This window comes from Emys orbicularis, chromosome 1 (genome assembly GCF_028017835.1).
Source record: "Emys orbicularis isolate rEmyOrb1 chromosome 1, rEmyOrb1.hap1, whole genome shotgun sequence".
In the NCBI taxonomy this organism is placed as follows: domain Eukaryota; kingdom Metazoa; phylum Chordata; order Testudines; family Emydidae; genus Emys; species Emys orbicularis.
In genome coordinates, this window is record NC_088683.1 from 137532600 (window position 1) to 137553197 (window position 20598).

General features: G+C 42.3%; 1 protein-coding gene across 1 annotated transcript in view; it reads left to right on the forward strand.

The window, feature by feature from the left end:
- CCDC91 (coiled-coil domain containing 91) overlaps positions 1 to 20598 on the forward strand; it is a 325679-nt gene that overhangs the window by 123103 nt on the left and 181978 nt on the right. The window contains exon 7 of the mRNA XM_065420717.1: positions 19026 to 19103. Coding sequence (XP_065276789.1) covers positions 19026 to 19103 — 78 coding nt within the window. The remainder of the gene's footprint in view (positions 1 to 19025; positions 19104 to 20598) is intronic.

Genomic DNA, 20598 nt, shown 5'->3' on the forward strand with positions numbered 1-20598 from the left:
TCTTGCCCTTCAATATTCTCCATGTCAAGTGCCCACACATGGTGTCATTTGCTTGGGAGAGACTCAGGCTCCAGACTGAAACTTAGTGTGCCAAGCCAGAGAGGATTGGCAGAGTACACTACAGGATTTCACTGAGAAGATCCGTGACCAGTTCTGAGAATTTTCAAGGTGGCAGCTTCATGCAGGGCTGTGATGAGGCATTCATTGGTTCCTAAGCTCTCTACTTCTGGCAAAGTAAGCACTTTGGTTCAGCATCACCATCACAGTCCAACCTTGGATCTGGTTCTGGGTAGGCTCTGGCACAGAAAATACTTTGAAATCTACACTGAAGTGGTAGTGGTGCTATGGTGCTATGAAGCCCTTGGTTCCAGAGCCTACTTCACCTTTGACGTTGACTACAGTCTCAGGTCCTGTTGAGTGCTAAGTACATAAGAGGTCCATACTTGTATAAAGGACTTGGGTTCATTTTCTTCCGTCTTTACATACAAAGGCAGAGTTGCCAACTTTCCCTAATTTTTTGCAATTCTCCTGATTTTTACATTCAATTACTAAATTACAAATTCAGGTCTTAAATCTAAAATTTTTGTATCACTCACTGCCACTCAAGTCTGACAAAATAAGCAATAGTGCCATCGCCACTGTGGATGGGGGTGTTCTTCACTGTCTCTTTGGCACATACATAGACTGTGCCATGATGATTTGAAATAGGCTTTGGGATCTTGGATTCATTGCCCAAGCCACAGGCTGTGTGTTCTTCTTTAACTGCCCTTTGTGGTCCCTGCTGGACTATGTTAATGTTGTCTAGGTACCTTTTATAGCACGCCAGCAGGGTCCACAGAAGGGCAGTTTGTGCAACACGCAGCCTGTGGCTTGGGTGATGAATATTGCACCCCAAAATCCATTCAGAATTTCCTATCAAACCCACACTGAGCTGTTTACAGGAGAGGAGAAGCCAGAGAGGCTGGAAGAGGTGGTGGTGGAGGAGGAGAGAGGGAACACCGTAGAAGAGGTAGATGAGGAGGATCATCATCCTGGTAAGGAGATACAGGCTCAGGATGGCAGCTTTCCTTGGAAGGTGAGGGATGCAACGTGTGTGTGTGTGGGGGGCAGCCTCCCCATAGCCATAGACCAAGAGGGAGGAAGGAGAGAGGTCAAGGTTATGCAAGGGGGGAATGCCATACACACGTACTTTCCTCTTCGGCTGCCTCCTTAGGAAAATTGTGGTATCATCCCTGGTGGGAATAGTGTAAAGGGGCCAGCGTGCATGATTTTTTTTACTGTGTCCCACTTGCCCCAGTGTTTACCAGCTTCCAATGTCGATCAAAATGGCTGATGCTGGTGATAAAAATGAGCCAAATATAAAAAAAAAAAAATACCAAAATGGTCTCAGAAGTTCAAAATATACTATACAACCAAATATAAAGTGATTAAACCATTGAGAGAGGTTGAAAATTATGCACACTGTGAACTACCTCACATGGATGTATCTGTTGGGCATGGTGGTCGTAATGATGTGTGTAGTGGGGTGGTCACCCGCTCCCTGTCCTGAAGGGCTTCAAATCAGCCCTGGGAGAGGGCTGAGACTGCGAGAGGGCTGCTGCTAGGAAAGCAGCAGGCCTCGGCTGATTGGGGAAACAGTCACAGCTGCGGCCATGTCCCAATCAGGCCCAGCTGGTCCCTATAAGAGGCTGCAAGCCAGAAGCCCAAAAGTCTCTCTCTGCTGGTAGAGAGAGAAGGGCTCGGCTGCTAGGGAGCCGAGCAGGGTACTGGGAGTGGAGCAGGGCTGGGGGAAGGCTAGAGGAGCTGGGGAGCTCCAGCCTGGAAAACCCTCAGGCTGCGGGCCTAGCAGAGGGCCTAAGGCAAGTACTGGGGTTGCAAAGGGGCAGCCCAGCAATAGGTGGAGGCAGCAGGTCCAGACCCAACCTTGCCTATGATGAATGGCTTACACTGCAGTCTGCCCCAGGGCGCGGGGGCGAGTTGGTGACTGGCAGTAGCCTACGACTGAGGTGAGGTGGGGGTAGTGGGTGGGGGTTCCCCTGAGTGGGGAGACCCGGAGAGACTGAGGGGTGTACGGCCAAGGGGCAGCACCCCAGATAACAGGGCACCGGGTCCGGGAGGGACACAGGAGCCACGCGGCAGTGGGACACAGGCCTGCAGAAGGCGCTCCGGAGGCTGGACGAGCTAATTCCCCGAGACAACCAGCAGGAGGCGCCGCAGGGGTGAGTCCCGCATCGCTACAATGTGAATGTTCACATCGGCATGAAAAAGCATGTTGAGGTTGCAAAAACAGCAACTAGGAGCATGCAAATAAAGCAGTTCTTCACCACAGATATCAAAAGTAACGTGATCCATGTGAAAGAGTTAGTAGTGGGATTAACTATGGAGCATAATTTGCCAATTGTGGCAAAAATCATATCTTGAAACTGCAGAAAACTGCTATTCCTGATTTGGAAGTCACCAGGAAATAAGTATGTCCATGCAGAAAGGTGACAGCCATTATAAAAGAGATGGAATGTGACAGCGTGAACCTTTTAGCAGAAAGCATGCGTCATTCATCATTTAGTCTAGCCACTGATGACAGCAATGATGTGAGCAACATCAGGCTGTTCCCGATAGTCGTTCAGCATTCTGATGACAGCAAAGGTGAAGCGATCACCTTGTTGCTATCGGTCCCAACGTGTACAGAAAGTGCCACTGGAGAGAATATTTTTCAGTTTCTGAATTCAAATATGGAGGCATGGAAAATTCCATGATCAAACTGGCTTTTGGAAGTGACACGGGACTTCTGTCACAATGGACTTTCACTAGCATGGACTTTCAACAAGTTGCAATTTTGGTGGACTGTCAGAGATCCCAGATACAATTGGATGCATTGTCACAATGTACTGCAGACGGGCCTGCCGACATCAGAGGACACGCATCCCCAGGGCGGCTTTGGCACGAACCCGTCATGTTTTCACCGAGGGGAGACAGCACCGACAAGGCATCTGTGGCTGAAAGTAAGGCAGGGGCTTTAACCCGGGTGCTGAGTACTAGGTTATTCATGGTCAAAAAAACAAGAGCGAATGATTATCCCGGGAAATACCTCATCCCACTGGGATGAGACAGAGGTGCAGTAACGCGACCCTTTTCCTGGTCTACCAGTACTGGCTTCACGCTGTGCAACCCGAGCCGTTGAGTCTCTCAGCAACTTCCTTCGCCTCAGGTAGCTAGGTGCAGATGCTGCCCTGCATCTTCATCACCTGTGTTAGCCATCGTTTTCAGGGTTCACGTTGGCTCTATCCGTCTCGCATAATGCCCAAGGCGATATTTTGGACAAGCCTTCATCTCTGATCGCATAGCTCCAACGAGCAATCCCCTACTTCAGATGTTACACCCCCTCCACCACGATGAGGTACAGGTCAGACTTGGGTGGGGGTAATTCTGCTAATTCTGCTCGTTACTATAATTTCAACCATTGTGCCTGGTACCAAAGTTAGGTTTATTGGCCTGTGATGTCTATCCATAGAGATTCTATGGTACTGTTTGATTTATTTAAGATGTTTACTATATTTGACACTCTATGCATTCTTTCACATATAGTGCCACTTTCCCACCAGGGCGACCTACTCTGTCATTCCTATATATTTTGCACCCTACTATTTCTGTCCCATTGATTATCATTTTTCGACGAACTCTCTGTGATGCCTGTTATATCAATATCCTCATTTAATACCAGGCACACAAGTTCACCCTTAGTATTTTTGACGTCTTGTATTTGCATACAAGCATTTATAAACATTTGTTCGTATTAAGTGTGTCTGCCTTCATGTGGTGTAATTGAATGGGCTCTTTTTCGTTTGACTTTCTCTTCAGTTCCTATCTGTACTTTTTTTAGAGTAGCAGCCGTGTTAGTCTGTATCCGCAAAAATAACAGGAGTACTTGTGGCACCTTAGAGACTAACAAATTTATTAGAGCATAAGCTTTCGTGGGCTACAACCCACTTCTTCGGATGCATATAGAGTGAAACATATATTGAGGAGATATATATACACACACATACAGAGAGCATGAACAGGTGGGAGTTGTCTTACCAAGTCTGAGAGGCCAATTAAGTAAGAGAAAAAAAACTTTTGAAGTGATAATCAAGATAGCCCAGTACAGACAGTTTGATAAGAAGCAAGTGTGAGAATACTTACAAGGGGAGATAGATTCAATGTTTGTAATGGCTCAGCCATTCCCTCGTCCCCTAACGCCCCTACTCTACTTGCGCTACATTGATGACATCTTCATCATCTGGACCCATGGAAAAGAAGCCCTTGAGGAATTCCACCATGATTTCAATAATTTCCATCCCACCATCAACCTCAGCCTAGATCAATCCACACAAGCGGTCCATTTCCTGGACACTACTGTGCTAATAAGCGATGGTCACATAAATACCACCCTGTACCGGAAACCTACTGACCGCTACACTTACCTACATGCCTCCAGCTTCCATCCAGGACACACCACACGATCCATTGTCTACAGCCAAGCTCTAAGATATAACCGCATTTGCTCCAATCCCTCAGATAGAGACAGGCACCTACAAGATCTCTATCAAGCATTCTTAAAACTACAATACCCACCTGCTGAAGTGAAAAAACAGATTGACAGAGCCAGACGAGTACCCAGAAGTCACCTCCTACAAGACAGGGCCAACAAAGAAAATAACAGAACACCACTAGCTGTCACCTTCAGCCCCCAACTAAAACCTCTCCAGCGCATCATCAGAGATCTACAACCTATCCTGAAAGATGATCCTTTACTCTCACAGATCTTGGGAGACAGACCTGTCCTCGCTTACAGACAACCCCCCAACCTAAAGCAAATACTCACCAGCAACCACACATCACTGAACAAAAACACTGACCCAGGAACCTATCCTTGTAACAAAGCCCGATGCCAACTCTGTCCACATATCTATTCAAGTGACACCATCATAGGGCCTAATCACATCAGCCATACCATCAGGGGCTCGTTCACCTGCACATCTACCAATGTGATATATGCCATCATGTGCCAGCAATGCCCCTCTGCCATGTACATTGGCCAAACCGGACAGTCTCTACGCAAAAGAATTAATGGACACAAATCTGACATCAGGAATCATAATACTCAAAAACCAGTGGGAGAACACTTTAACCTGTCTGACCATTCTTTGACAGACCTGCGGGTGGCTATCTTAAAACAGAAAAACTTCAAAAACAGACTCCAACGAGAGACTGCTGAGCTGGAATTGATATGCAAACTAGACACAATCAACTCAGGGCTAAATAGGGATTGGGAATGGCTGAGCCATTACAAACATTGAATCTATCTCCCCTTGTAAGTATTCTCACACTTGCTTCTTATCAAACTGTCTGTACTGGGCTATCTTGATTATCACTTCAAAAGTTTTTTTTCTCTTACTTAATTGGCCTCTCAGAGTTGGTAAGACAACTCCCACCTGTTCATGCTCTCTGTATGTGTGTGTGTATATATATCTCCTCAATATATGTTTCACTCTATATGCATCTGAAGAAGTGGGTTGTAGCCCACGAAAGCTTATGCTCTAATAAATTTGTTAGTCTCTAAGGTGCCACAAGTACTCCTGTTATCTGTACTTTATCAACTTCTCTCCTCTTTACTTGGATATAGAGTATCCCCATTAACAGATCCGCCCCTAAGGGATGTGTTTGTCCAAACCATGTGTTTCTCTGCACCTATCAGTTTTCCCCCAACCCTTGGTTTAAAATATCTTCTTCTACCTTTTTAATTTTACATGCCAGCAGTCTGGTTCCGTTTTGGTTTAGGTGGAGCGCATCCACCCTGTATAAGCTCCTCCTTTCCCAAAAGGTTCCTCAGTTCCAACTAAACTTAAATCCCTCCTCCGAACACCATTGACTCATCCACGCATTGAGGTCCTGCAGTTTTGCTTGTCTAACTGTTCCTGCACATGGAACTAGAAGTATTTCAGAGAATGTTAGCATTGAGGTCCTGGACTTTAACCTCTTACCTAGCAGCCTAAATTTTGCCTCCAGGACCTCTTTTCTACTTTACCATATGTCACTGTTACCTACATGTACCATGACCACTAGCTCCTCCCCAGCACTAAACATAAGTCTGTTTAGATGTCTCAAGAGATCTGAAATCTTGACACTCGGCAGGCAATTCACCATGCAGTTCTCCCGCTCATCACAAACCCAATTTTCTATATTTCTAGTAATCAAATCCCAGATTACTGTTACCTATTTCTTCCTAATAACAGGGGTCCAACCCCTGGAGAGGTATCCTCAGTGCGAGAAGATAGCATGATATCATCTGGAAGGAGGGACCCAACTAGGATCATTTCCTTCCGCTCCAGCTTGAAGTTTTCCTTCCCTGAGACTTTCATCCTCCTCAACAGCACAAAGACTATTAGACAGGATGGGACAACTCAACTATGTCCCAGAAAGTCTTGTGTATGTACCTCTCTGTCTCCCTTAGCTCTTCCAATTCAGCCACTCTGGTCTCAAAAGCCCATACAACTATCTTGAGCAGTTTAGTGTCATCTGCAAACTTTGCCACCTCACTGTTTACCCCTTTCTCCAGATCATTTATGAATAAGTTGAATAGGATTGGTCCTAGGACTGACCCTTGGGGAACACCACTAGTTACCCCTCTCCATTCTGAGAATTTACCATTAATTCCTACCCTTTGTTCCCTGTCTTTTAACCAGTTTTCAATCCATGAAAGGCCCTTCCCTTTTATCCCATGACAACTTAATTTACGTAAGAGCCTTTGGTGAGGGACCTTGTCAAAGGCTTTCTGGAAATCTAACTACACTATGTCCACTGGATCCCGCTTGTCCACATGTTTGTTGACCCCTTCAAAGAACTCTAATAGATTAGTAAGACACGATTTCCCTTTACAGAAACCAAGTTGACTTTTGCCCAATAATTTATGTTCTTCTATGTGTCTGACAATTTTATTCTTTACTAATTTGTCTGGTACCGATGTTAGACTTACCGGTCTGTAATTGCCGGGATCACCTCTAGAGCCCTTTTTAAATATTGGCGTTACATTAGCTATCTTCCAGTCGTTGGGTACAGAAGGACAGGTTACAAACCCTAGTTAATAGTTCCGCAATTTCACATTTGTGTTCTTTCAGGACTCTTGGGTGAATGCCATCTGGTCCCGGTGACTTGTTAATGTTAAGTTTATCAATTAATTTCAAAACCACCTCTAGTGACACTTCAATGTGTGACAGTTCCTCAGATTTGTCACCTACGAAAGCCGGCTCAGGTTTGGGAATCTCCCTAACATCCTCAGCCGTGAAGACTGAAGCAAAGAATTTGTTTAGTTTCTCCGCAATGACTTTATCGTCTTTAAGCGCTCCTTTTCTATCTCGATCATCGAGGGGCCCCACTGGTTGTTTAGCAGGCTTCCTGCTTCTGATGTACTTAAAAAAAACATTTTGTTATTACCTTTTGAGTTTTTGGCTAGCCGTTCTTCAAACTCCTCTTTGGCTTTTCTTATTACATTTTTACACTTAATTTGGCAGTGTTTATGCTCCTTTCTATTTACCTCGCTAGGATTTGACTTCCACTTTTTAAAGGAAGTCTTTTTATCTCTCACTGCTTCTTTTACATGGTTGTTAAGCCACGGTGGCTCTTTTTTAGTTCTTTTACTGTGTTTCTTAATTTGGGGTATACATTTAAGTTGGGCCTCTATTATAGTGTCTTTAAAAAGCGCCCATGCAGCTTGTAGGGATTTCACTTTAGTCACTGTACCTTTTAATTTCTGTTTAACTAACCCCCTCATTTTTGCATAGTTCCCCTTTTTGAAATTAAATGCCACAGTGTTGGCTGTTGAGATGTTCTTCCCACCACAGGGATGTTAAATGTTGTTATATTATGGTCACTATTTCCAAGCGGTCCTGTTATAGTTACCTCTTGGACCAGCTCCTGCGCTCTACTCAGGACTAAATCTAGAGTTGCCTCTCCCCTTGTGGGTTCCCGTACCAGCTGCTCCAAGAAGCAGTCATTTAAAGTATCGAGAAATTTTGTCTCTGCATTTCGTCCTGAGGTGACATGTTCCCAGTCAATATGGGGATAATTGAAATCCCCCACTATTATTGAGTTTTTAATTTTGATAGCCTCTCTAATTTCCCTTAGCATTTCATCATCACTATCACTGTCCTGGTCAGGTGGTCGATAATAGATCCCTAATGTTATATTCTTATTAGAGCATGAAATTACTAGTTCAGTTCCCAGGTGTGCCACAAGCTTCTTTTTTGGCTTTGGTTAAGTAATGTGTGCCTCAGTTACCCCTGTGTAAAAGGGATAATATTGCCTTACAAATCCAATAGGTCACACTATGGTGCTAGCAAAATATAAAGTAGTAGTAGTAATAATAAAACGTGTCCTTAGAGTTCTGTGCTGAAGGACAGGAGATGAGTTAACTCATCTCTTTCCTTTCTCTTCTGTGCTCTGCTTCTTCACTGGAGATACTCTGGATTCCCAGCACTGTACCGTATGTGGGAGTAGAATTCATCCATAGTCTTTTTGCATGTAATAGTTTAAGGGATTAATGCTCACACATTAGAGAGCCATATAATATACTACAAATGCTGAAGGGGTTGAGTTACTATGGCTGTGGGAATTAGAACCTTATATTTCCTTACTTTTGGGCATGTAAAATCTCCACCATAGCATTGCATTAACATAGTTTTTCACATTTAATCAATCATAATCTGTCCCAGCAGACTGGTACATTCACACTTGCTCAGCTCCAGCAGAAGTTGGAAGTGTCCTAACCAGTATATTAAGAAATTTCTCATGGAAGTCAATTCACTACCTTATTGACTTAATTATTCTTTGTAAAGTCAGCTATTGTAGTACACTATGAATACAAATAATGGTCTTTTTGGCTTACATTAAGAGCCAGAGCAATCCTTATAATTGGAAGAATTAGTAAAGACTGCTTCTGGGACACAGTGTGTGAACATTGTAAATTTTGTAATTAACATGAAGAAACATGATTTATTTATATTTATTTTTGCTGCTTTCTAGAGAAATATCTTTTCACCTTATTTTCCATGTTCTCTGTTGCATATTTCACAAATGCTACATACCTATCTCAACTGTTGGGGGAACTTGATGGGTCTGGCAGTGAAGGGGGGACAGCCCCAGCAGCGAGGGAAGGAGACACTTGCTGAGGGGGCACCAAGTAGCTCCTCCCTGCTTTTAGAGACTCTGGCACCCATTGGGCAGTTGTGGGGGAGCGGTGCTGATTAGCCTACATTCCCTGCTTTAGGGATTTAACCTGGAGCACAGGTGATGAGGAGCCTGTTTTGGCTCCGTTCCAGCAGCACAAAATGTTTGGTTTTCTTACAACCTGTTGATCTGAAGACACTCTTGTGCCCTAGCTCTTATAATAACAGAATATACATTCTATGATAAACAAAAATAGTTACCGGTACTTATCTGTATCTGGTATAATAGCATGCTCTAGTGCAGAGGTGGGCAAACTACGGCCCGTGGGACCATCCTGCCTGGCCCTTGAACTCCCGGCCAGGGAGACTAGCCCCCGGTCCCTCCCATGCACCCTTAGCTCGCTGTGCCACCAGCGTTCTGGGCGGCGGGGCTGTGAGCTCCTGCTGGGCAGCGCGGCGGCAAGAGCCGCCGGCCTGCCTCAGTACTCCTAGACTGCGCGGCAGTGTGGCTGGCTCCGGCCAGGCGGTGTGGCTGCCAGTCCTGGTGCTCTGAGTGGCATGGTAAGGGGGAGGGGAGTAGGGGGGGAGGTTGGATAAGGGGCAGGGAGGCGGTTAGGGGAGAGGGGGCGGTTGGACAGGCCTGGGAGTCCCAGGGGCCTGGGACCAACATGTAGCTGCCATTCTATGTGGTAACACTGATCTTTTCCCAGCCATTATAGAAACATGTATTGAGCTTATTATAACATGGATTTGGTTTAATATATTACTGACATGTTTTTAATATGTTTCATGACTAGTTTTATGTAAACAACATAGAATGTCAATTGTCCTGAGGGGGCCTAAGATGTTTCATTATGGATTATTACTACTCCATTATACACCTCTACCTCGATATAACGCTGTCCTCGGGAGCCAAAAAATCTTACCGCGTTATAGGTGAAACCGCGTTATATTGAACTTGCTTTGATCCACCGGAGTGCGCAGCCCCGCCCCCCCGGAGCACTGCTTTACTGCGTTATATCCGAATTTGTGTTATATCGAGTCGCGTTATATTGAGGTAGCGGTGTATTTTAATAATACCAGGCAATATTTTAAGGACTTTATCCTAATCAGTATTTTCTCCATCCATTATATTATTTCTCCCAAATAAGTGCAGCCTCATACTGATTGCTGCTGCAGATTTCCAAACTTTGTCCATTCTAACATTATTACTTTTCTGAATTCCTTTCCAAATGATGATTACTGATATTCTCATGAAAGATTTTTCCATCTTCCTTTAATTTCAGTTCTCTGCCTGATCACAAGAGCAGAATAGTTGGGAGACCAGGCCTCTTTCACCAGCTTAATGGCAGTATTATTAATTATTCCTTCATTTATGTAGTGCAGGATGTACTGAGTGCTCTGGATTTGTGTGTGTTGTTTGCACAGCCTAAGAGCTGGGATTGTAATATTATTGATGCATTCATTTTGGTGGGCTGATCGTTGTTGTTGTTGTTTGAAGGCTATTTTGAAATAAAACCTCGTTTCCCTTTTGAATTGGTATGTCTGGTCCCTTCATTGGTTGTGACAGTTGGTAACTGAATCTGCAATTCAGAAGGGCGGCCATTGGATGACATTCCCACAGGTTTCTATTTGGACTTGTCTGTGAGGCAGTTCAGGAAGTTCCCACTTGTTCATTCAGATTCCCTTTTTTCTTCAGATATGTTCATCGGTATCCTCCTTTCACTAAAATTTTCTTCTCCTGGTCCTTCCAGCTTTTCATGCTTCTATCTTTCTTCCATATGGAGTGCAAACCTAAACAAAGACAACAGCAGTCCATTGGCTGCAAAACTAAGGAGCAGTAGTTTTCCCATACTTACTGTATGTTCAAGGCATCCTACCCATAACCAGTGAGGGTACTCTAGTTGCCTTGTCTGCTCTTGGGTACAATAAAAGGAGTCAGCTTGAACTAGATGAAGAGGAAAAGTTCAGCTCAGTTGGTATCCTTTCTCCCTTGCCTACACACAATTCTGCCAGCTGCAATTACAAAGAACACTGTCTGGCTGTATGCCACGGGAAAAAATCTCTTTAGCACCAGTGGGTTCCACCATCCAAGGAAAGGTCCAGAGGATCAGTCTCATTATAAGGAAGGAGGAAAAAAGTCACAGTTCAGATAAAAGCTTTTAAAAACGTATACATTAAATTCTATGTTCTCCTTACAGAACTCCAGAGATCCCAAATCCTCCCAGTGTGCAATCCTCCTGTGATGAGGCACAAACATCACATTGTGCCAGATCATGAAGGGGTTGGCACTTTAATTTAAATCCCCATCTAAAAGACAGTCTCACCTCTAACACCTGCCCGGAGGAAGAGCCCTCCAACTTCAATATTGAGGAGGGAACAGAATAGAAAGGATAGGAGGCAAACTTCTGATGCAGCTGTACTAACTAGGCAACATACATCTCTAGAGGCTTAGTGGGAAACTGGGTTCACAGGCTTTTATGGACTTCCCTGGGAAGAGAAGGCTCAGTCAAGAAACTGTTTGACTACTTGGAAGTGGTAGAGATTGTGCAGGTTTCCTTGAGGGAAGAGAATACCTAGAAATGTGGATTAGAAATTTTCCCTACATGGAACTGACCACAGCCCATATATTGGTTCGATGTAAGGTACTTGTTAATTGTTTTGCTTGTTTTGAGGGGAAAAGCTATTTTTTGAATATTGCAATGAAAAGGATCTTCCTTTTAGGCCTCAGCTGCAGCCAGTTGGCATTCTGTTGACATGGCAACTGCACACTTTGTCACTGAGGATCAATATCTAGTTGCTGAGCATCTCTCTCTCTTTTCTAGCTAGCTTGGGAAAGGTCCACCTCCAGTCTATAGGTCCTCAACTGAAAGAACACATGACTAAATGGAAAAGAACACAATTAGACTGCTCTGTAAATTTAAGTATATCCTTATCTATTCAAAAGAGTGATAACCAGTGCCACAACAAGAGAGATTAATATTCATCTGTTTGATGTTCTTTTCAGTTCTTGAGAGTATGAGGGGGTCAGAACAGTGCTCAACCTAATGGCCCTGAATAAGCACATGAGAGAGCAGAAATTCAGCACTTTAGACACACATTCTATACTTACTTGAACAGGTATAATCTCAATAGATGTCTCAGAAGCCTGCTGCACATTCTGAAAAGATACAATATTGTTTCTCAAGCTGTGGGTCAGAACCCACCCAGCCCCTCCCAGGCACTCATGAAAGGCAAGCAAGGAGGTCATAAGGTATTGAAAATTTTATTGCAATCTAAAGAAAAAACAACAACACTTGTGCCCCCATTGCCCACACACATTTGGCCATCAAAGTCATGATTCTGTGTCAACTTCATGAAATAAACACAAAATCTATGTAGACTTATAATTGTTACATTCTTGTATTACTTTTGTAGTAAATATAAGGGGATCACTTTTTTTTTTTTTTTTTTTAACTTTGAACAAGGGGTCACTAAACTGAAAGGGCTGAGAAAGAGCCATTGTACAATAACTTCCTACAGTTTGCTTCTGTATGTTTTAACTTTCAGTACAAAATGCCTCCTCTTCAGGCTCTCAGTGGCACCCAGCGCATATACAAAGGTTCTAGTTAGAACATCATAACAAGCCTATGCCTTCACTTATTTATGAACATCTTGGTACGGGTCTCCAGCTGTGAGAGAGCAAAAAGAGTCACATGAGAGCATCCAGAAGACAGGTTTGTTTGTTAGTGACATTCTAAATCTCAGTCTTCCTTGGATCATTCCCTCCATTGAAGTAGTGATCAAATAAAGGAATGGAACAGCAAGAGTCTCATCAGAGGTTTGCCAAAACTTACAGAAATTGGTCCCCAAAGTCAGGCTGATCACACTTAAAGATCTTTCAGGAGGCAGAAAATATAAAACCACCTAAAATCCTCATATGCCTGAGATGAAACCTCAGAATTATTCTTGAGTCATTTTCAGACCCACTTTCCAATTTCCCTATATTTCCTTAAAATCAAATTAGTATTTCTGATACACACTGTGGATCAACATAAGTGCTATCTTCCCTAGGGGCAAATTCATATGAAAGAAAAAACCCTGTATTCCATTGATCACCAGATGTTTCCATTCCACCCTTCTGTCCACAACACACACAAAAACCAAACTACTTCGGCATAACTTGTTTGTTAGATGATCAGTCAAGATCTACCCTTCCAAAACTCAGAATTTCAGAAAGTGTAATTTCCTATTCCTCTGTTTTTCATCTGAAGTGGTGAGGTCAGAAGACACTAAAGAACACTGTATCCACGAGGATATTAAATTGTATTTGACAAGCCTAAAAAATAAAAGGCCTGCCACCATCAGAAGGAATTAAAGCACATTCTTACATATTTGCAGCCCATGTTGTGAGCTAAATCTAAAGTGTTGGTTGAAAAAATATGCGAGGTGGCACGCACTCACAAAGCATTACAAGCTTGACCTGCAGGGATGCCTGGATACAGCTTTTGTCTAGGAGGTACTCAGCTTTGTGGGTTCTACCTATTTTTGTCCCCATTATACTTGTATTCCTATTGTCCTTTCTTCTTCACCACTAGCATGTCCAGTGATCCATCTCTTCTTGATTTTTGTGAAAAAATTATTCATAATTTTTTTAAGTACCGTATATACTCGTTCATAAGCGGGGGTTGGCTTATAAATGGGTCTACACCAAAATTTGAATATTTTAAAACTCTATGGCAGTGGTTCTCAAAGCCGGTCCGCCGCTTGTTCAGGGAAATACCCTGGCAGGCCGGGCCAGTTTGTTTACCTGCCGCGTCCGCAGGTTTGGCCGATCGCGGCTCCCACTGGCCGCGGTTCGCCGCTCCAGGTCAATGGGGGCTGCGGGAAGGGCAGCCAGCACATCCCTTGGCCCGCGCCGCTGAATAATACATTGTTGTTGTTTTGTTTACCTGCAGCGTCTGCGGGCATGGAGCTCTTCAGCTCCTTGTGGCCGCAGTTAGCCGTTCCCAGCCAATGGGAGCTGCAGGAAGTGGCGCCACTTCCTGCAGCTCCCATTGGCTGGGAACGGCAAACCGCAGCCACTGGGAGCTGAGGGGCTCCGTGCCTGTGAACGCTCCAGGTAAACAAAACGTCCAGGCCCGCTAGCGGCTTACCCTAATGTAAGCCAGGAGCCAAAGTTTGCCAACCCCTGAAATATAGGGTCGTCTTATGAAAGGGTCATACAGTTTTTGCTATTTTTATCTATCCATTTTAGGGGGTCGGCTTATAAACGAACGGGCTAATGAACGAGTATATACGGTACTCATCTGCTTAATCTGGCATTTTCATATTACTATTTATAACCTAATCTGAATGTAATAATCCCATGGGCATGAGTTACTAGTTTAGATTTAGCATGTATTGCTTAGATGTGGGTATGAACAAGTTATTTTATATTAAAACTTGAAAGATTCACTATGAAGAGAAGTTTACAGGGCACACATGGTGGTCATCCTTCTGTTTTGCATTTTTCAGATGCCTCCATTCGAGCCGAAGAGGGGACCTGATCTTTTAAACTAAAATCAAATGTTCTCACAGTGAAACTAACATTTTTAATCCCATCAATCTTGGTATTGCTCACTTACATTTGAAATGATCTTTGAAAAAATATTTTCCTGTCTTGACCCTTTAACTATTTTTATTTTAAAGCTTTTTCAATTCATAACATTTTCTCTCCAATGCTGTTCTGCCAGAATTGTTACTGAAAATGATCTTTACCCGCAGTCCCCTTCTCCATATCTATGATCAAAGATATAGTGGCATGGAAATGCTTGCTTTCTGCACTTTCCCATGTTCACTTCTTACAGCTAACTTAATTTGCTAATGACTTGTGAAGTTTTGGATATTAAGCTCTGGACCATATTTTTCCCATACAGTAGATTCTATTCTTTTGTACTTAAAAAAGTTGCTAGTTCTCAGCATATCAAGTGTGGGTTTTTTTACAATGTCTGAGTTAGCATGTGGTGTCATTGATATGAGTTACATGATGTGACCTGACTTATACAACCAGATGTTAACATCACACGAGGACTATATCTAAACATAGTAGTGTATTTGCATATTAAAATCCTCCCCTGCCCCGGCCGCAATTAAATCTTCTGCTTTGAGTCTGATATTCAATATTGCTCCTAAAATTCTTACAGGTGATTACCTTCAAGTAGCCAAATACTTTTGCTGCATATAGATCAGGAGGTATGCCAATGTAAAAAGCTGTGATTCAGACTCATTGTTTATTGAAAAATCTAGAGATGTAGCAAACAATTAAAATGTTTAAATTTCATTAAATACTGCTTTCACTTACTATAATCTGTTATCACTTGGGTACATAAAGTATCTGTATTAAATTATATTTTAATTTCCATACTTATTACAGTTCTTTAATTTGAAAAATAGTTTGTTGTGTAGGATATTGTTCTGCAGTGGAAGAGGATGATGTGTGTTAGTTGGGCATTCATGATGTACTATCTAACTGATGAAATAAACATTTATTAGGCAATAAAATGTTTCATAAATTTAAAAATACATAAAATACATCCTATTCTAGGGTCTAGGGCCCAGGATTTCAAAGGTATTTATTTACCCATATGACTTCAATGGGAATTAGGTGCCTAGGCTCATTTGAAAATCGCACTTGACAACTATCTGCATTTTTAGGTACTTAAATATCTTTGAATATTAACCCTAGGTTCTTAAACAATTTCTACAATTACAATACAACTGGGAAATAAAAAATCAACAGTAGTTTTCACATCAAAAAAGTTTCTAACTAATTAAAATGAGCAAAACATCCCCATTCATCATCTTTCCAAAGATCACAACCCCACAAAAACATTCTAAGAAGGGAGATTCCAGAGTCAAGGTGGCACTGGGGAGAGTGATTGGCCAGTAGACCCTTTCTCTTAATGTATGAGGGCTCCCAATTAAATGCTTTTGCTAATAGCAACTGTGGCATATTGCACATAAGAAGATTTGGATCTCAAGTAAATATGTCTCAAAACATTTAGAACTTTATAAATTGAAACCAACTCTTCAAATTCTGCCCAGAAAGCAATAAGTAGCAGTGCAGGTCATGTAGCACAGGTTGTCGTGTACTCACTGCAAAATATCCTGCTTGACGAGTGTTCTTCTGCATTGGAGGTCAGGTTTTCAAATGGATTTAAAACGTGTCTTCAGGTACAACTGTGATGATTTGGAGAATCTGCATAATTTATATTCTGTGAGATTATGAACACTGTGTGCCAGACTGCAAACTCCATTTTGAGTGTAAACCAGGTGTTTGCTTTTGCAGTCTTTTACTTCTGTGATGGATAGAAGTTCCAAAGGACAGTAGTACAGGGCTGACAATAGACGGTTGTTAAACTTCAATGACCACCTATTCAAATTTAGCACCCTTAGACAAAGAGAGGGCTGTCACCCAGAGCTTTTCAAATCTGACCTCCAGGGGGAGGTAAGTAGGCAATGGATCATCTCGTCAGGGACTGTGGTCACATGTTGAGGCTGAATAGAATCAGCTAACAGAGGGGACTGCAAGGTTATAAAAAGGGAAGAATCTCCTCTATTTGTTGTCTCTCTTCAGCCATTTTTATTAGCTGAGAGGAACTGCATATACAAATTTGGGGAGCTTTGCCTTCCTGAACACAGATTACCCCCCCCACACACTTCAGAGGTGTAAAACCCTAATGGGAGCCCAACTGGATCTGTGAAACAGCACACTGTAATAGCTTAATCTCAAGAGTAGACCAGTGTAGCAAGACCCACATTTGGGGGTGGGGGAGAAAGGGTTTCAACCTCCTTAACAGGCACAGATGGAAAAAAATGCGTTGATCCCGGTTACTATCTCAAAAAGCAACAGAAGATCTAACAAGATGCCCAAATTGCAAACTCAGGTTACAGAGAGCTGACAGATGCTTTAGATACAGTGAACATTATACTGTTCCATTTATCTTCTAGTGCTTCCCCCAATTCACCAACATTTCTTTTTGTTAGAATTGTTAATGTATGAAGGGAATGCAGAAGGTGTAATATTTCTATGTGAGTAAAGTATTTGGTATGGTCTCTAAATTTTAATTGAAAATTAATTCAGATTGGCTTGGAGAACATCATGTGCTGAAAACTGGCAAAATAAGAAAAATAACAAAAAAACCCAATGTATTGAGTTGGGGAGAGGTGTGTACTAAGGGTTCAACATGGATTACAGACAGGTCTGTTTAATATTTTAATTTATGATATAGGAGTAGTAGTAAATAGCATGACAGTGAAATTTGAAAGTAATTGTGAACACCTGCCATTAGTGAGAAATAATGCAAAGTAACCCAGAGAATTCAGAACAATGTACAGAAAATAACAAAATAAGATTCAATTTAGAAAATTGCAAGCTAATGCAATAATGTGGTATATAATACTTCAGAATGTATAATTATTTAAAGGAAGAAAATTGGGAAGCAGTAATAGTAATATCTAGGGGTGATAGTGGACAGTAAACTAAATATGAATTCACTGAACATTATGGCACTTAAAAAAAATGTATTTTCGTGCCGTATAATAGTCCTTTGTGACTGGGTACCTGGATGGGCCACATTGATAATGCCTTACTCAGGGCAGACTGCAAGAAATGGGGCAGACAATCCGCAAAAACTGGTGGTTTATTTTATATTTAGATTCACCAAGCCAGTAACAAAACAGCTGCTCTGTAATACCACACTGGTTACCAAGAAGTCAAACACAGTCCCCTTTAGGCATCCCATATAGTGAGAGGTTACTGAAAATCTGATTCACCAATCCCAAAGGACTAGACACTTATCCCCAGGTCAATGAGTCTCAGATCTTACCCAATAATCACGCTGATGCCAATCCTTTAGTAACTAAAACTAAAGGTTTAATAATAAATGGAAAAAAGAGAGTTGCAAACAGTTAAAAGACATACATACATAAATATACATACAAGTGACTTCTAGTGTTCATAGTTCAGGATCACAGCAGTAATAGAATAAATAGATTCTCTGGAATCATCCCAACAAGTCAGAATTCAAAGGCAGCTTAGATGTAAAGTCTGTTAAGGTCTTTCCAAGCATTTTCCAGGTTACTCCAAATGAATGTTTGAAAGATCTCCATCTTACGACTTATACTTCCCCTGTTCAAAGTTTAAGCAGACTAGAGATGAAAGAATCAGGCCTGAAGCTTTCCTTTATAAGTCTTCTAGAAGGCTGACAAGACTCCTTACAGAAACTGTCATAGCAAGGCCTTTCCCTGAGTTAAAAAATAGGTAATAAAAATAGTCATGGGGTTTGAGGGATTAAATTGAGGTAAGTCATAAAGTTCTGATCCAGAGAGATACTGACCACCCCAACTCCTTTTAAGCCAAAAGAGAATCAAAATTTAAAACATCTTAGTCACGAAACTACAAAGGCATTAGGGTAATAGATATAATAATAACAACAACAAAAAAGACAATAGGTATACAGATATTTAAAGGGTATAAATATAAAGAATGGAGAAGTATTTAGTATGGCACAAAGAGAACTAATAGGAAGAAATGGAAAACTTAAGCTGAATATTAGGAATGACTTTTTAGCACTGAATTGAGGTGGGCAGGAAGATAGTATCTAAAGACAAGTGATAGAAACTCTGTTGCTTGAGACTTTTAAATCTAGTTTGCACAAAACATCAGAAAATATGAGGAACAATCTTGTACTAGGAAAGAGGTGTACTTGGTTGACTGGATGTTGCATCTCAATTTATGTGATTCTGTTAACCCCATGTAGTTATTGTATAATATTTGTAACATTTTTTTTTTTTTTTAAACAGGAGAAACACAAGCTTGAGTTAGAAGACATGAGGAAAGCTGGACATGAAGCCCTGACTATTATTGTGGAAGAATTTAAGGTGAATTGCCCCATCGGGACAGTTAATTTGATATTGTTTTTAGTTTCATATTTATATTTAGATAATTAGGACCTCACCCAGTAATTCCTTATTGTAGGTGGTGCTGGTAGTATTGCCTATTATTAAGGTTACACAACTCTTCCCATTATAAGACCCTGTTTAAGTTGCTTATAACTTTGCCAAACTTTGACCATTTTGTTGAAATTTTCCATGTCTGCCTCAGGCTGATTTATTTTTTAAACATTTCAGCCAAAATGGTTCAACCATTTCTGACCATGAGGCTAAAGAAAAATACCGTGTTTTGCCAATTGTTAAAAAAAATTCTGGAAACCCTTTTTTTTTTTTTTTTTTTTAAATAGCTCTAATGCACCTATGCTATGGAGCAGAGACTTGAAATGAGTGTGGCCTTTGTATCAGGGATGCATATGCCTTTTGCTGACTCATGAAAAATCTGCCCAAATTTGGCCAAGTTACAAGCTTTTGAAAAATTGTAGTTCTCATATGCTCAGTCGGGACTTCATTTGTAGCAGCTAAAATCTCTGAAGATTCTGCCTTCATTGACCAAGGTCGAGCTCTCCACTCCTAGTGCTGACGAGACTGCATATGTGCTATCTCCACAGAGCGACTGAGCATGATCTCTGCAGCTAGGTGAAGCTGGATTTTCCCTTTTAATGGCTACTCCCATTCAATTGCCACTCTAGGCCAGGGTGGATCCAGGCACTGGAACTAAGAGCCCCTCTCTTCTGTGTTGTCAATGACCCCTATGCTGGCTTCTAGGCAGCATGGAGGAGGATGCGGTCTTATTCAAATGCACAGGGGACAAAAGCTGTATAAGAGGGGAGGGAAAGGAATAAATTGGAACAAGTAATCTGGTGAAGGTGGGGAAGAAACTGGGACAGGTTGGGCAAGAAGACTGGTACTTAGGGGTGGGGAGTCTGGGACTGAGAGCTGTATTGAGGGAAATGAGACGGAGGGGCTGGCAGCCAATTGGCTGAGGGTGGGGAACCCTGGGATTGGAATTAGCAAAAAGAGGGGAAACTGGCACTGGTTAGATAAAGACACTAGGACTAGCAACCAGTGTGGGGGGAAATGGAGGTGGGGAGACAGATCTGACAAGGAGCTGGGATACAGGGGGGAAAAATGGGACTGGCTGAGCAAAGGGCTTGGGACAGTAAGCCACGGATGAGTGAGACTGAGGCGAAGTCTCAGTGGGGGGAGAAACTGAGTTTGGTTGAGGAGGCTGGGAAGGGAGACTAGGAATCGCTGTTGGTTGGGGGAGGGGAGAGACTGATTGGATGAGGAGCCAGGATGGGAGAATTGAGACTGGCTGGGCAAAGAGATTGAGATTGGATGTGGTGAGGGGGATAGAATGGGAATGGAGGAGAAATTGGGACTTGGACAGTGAGCCCAGTGGGGTGACACTAGGACTTGCTGGGCAAAGAAACTGTGACAAGGAACTAGGGGTGGGGAAGAGACAAGACTGGGACAATGCAGA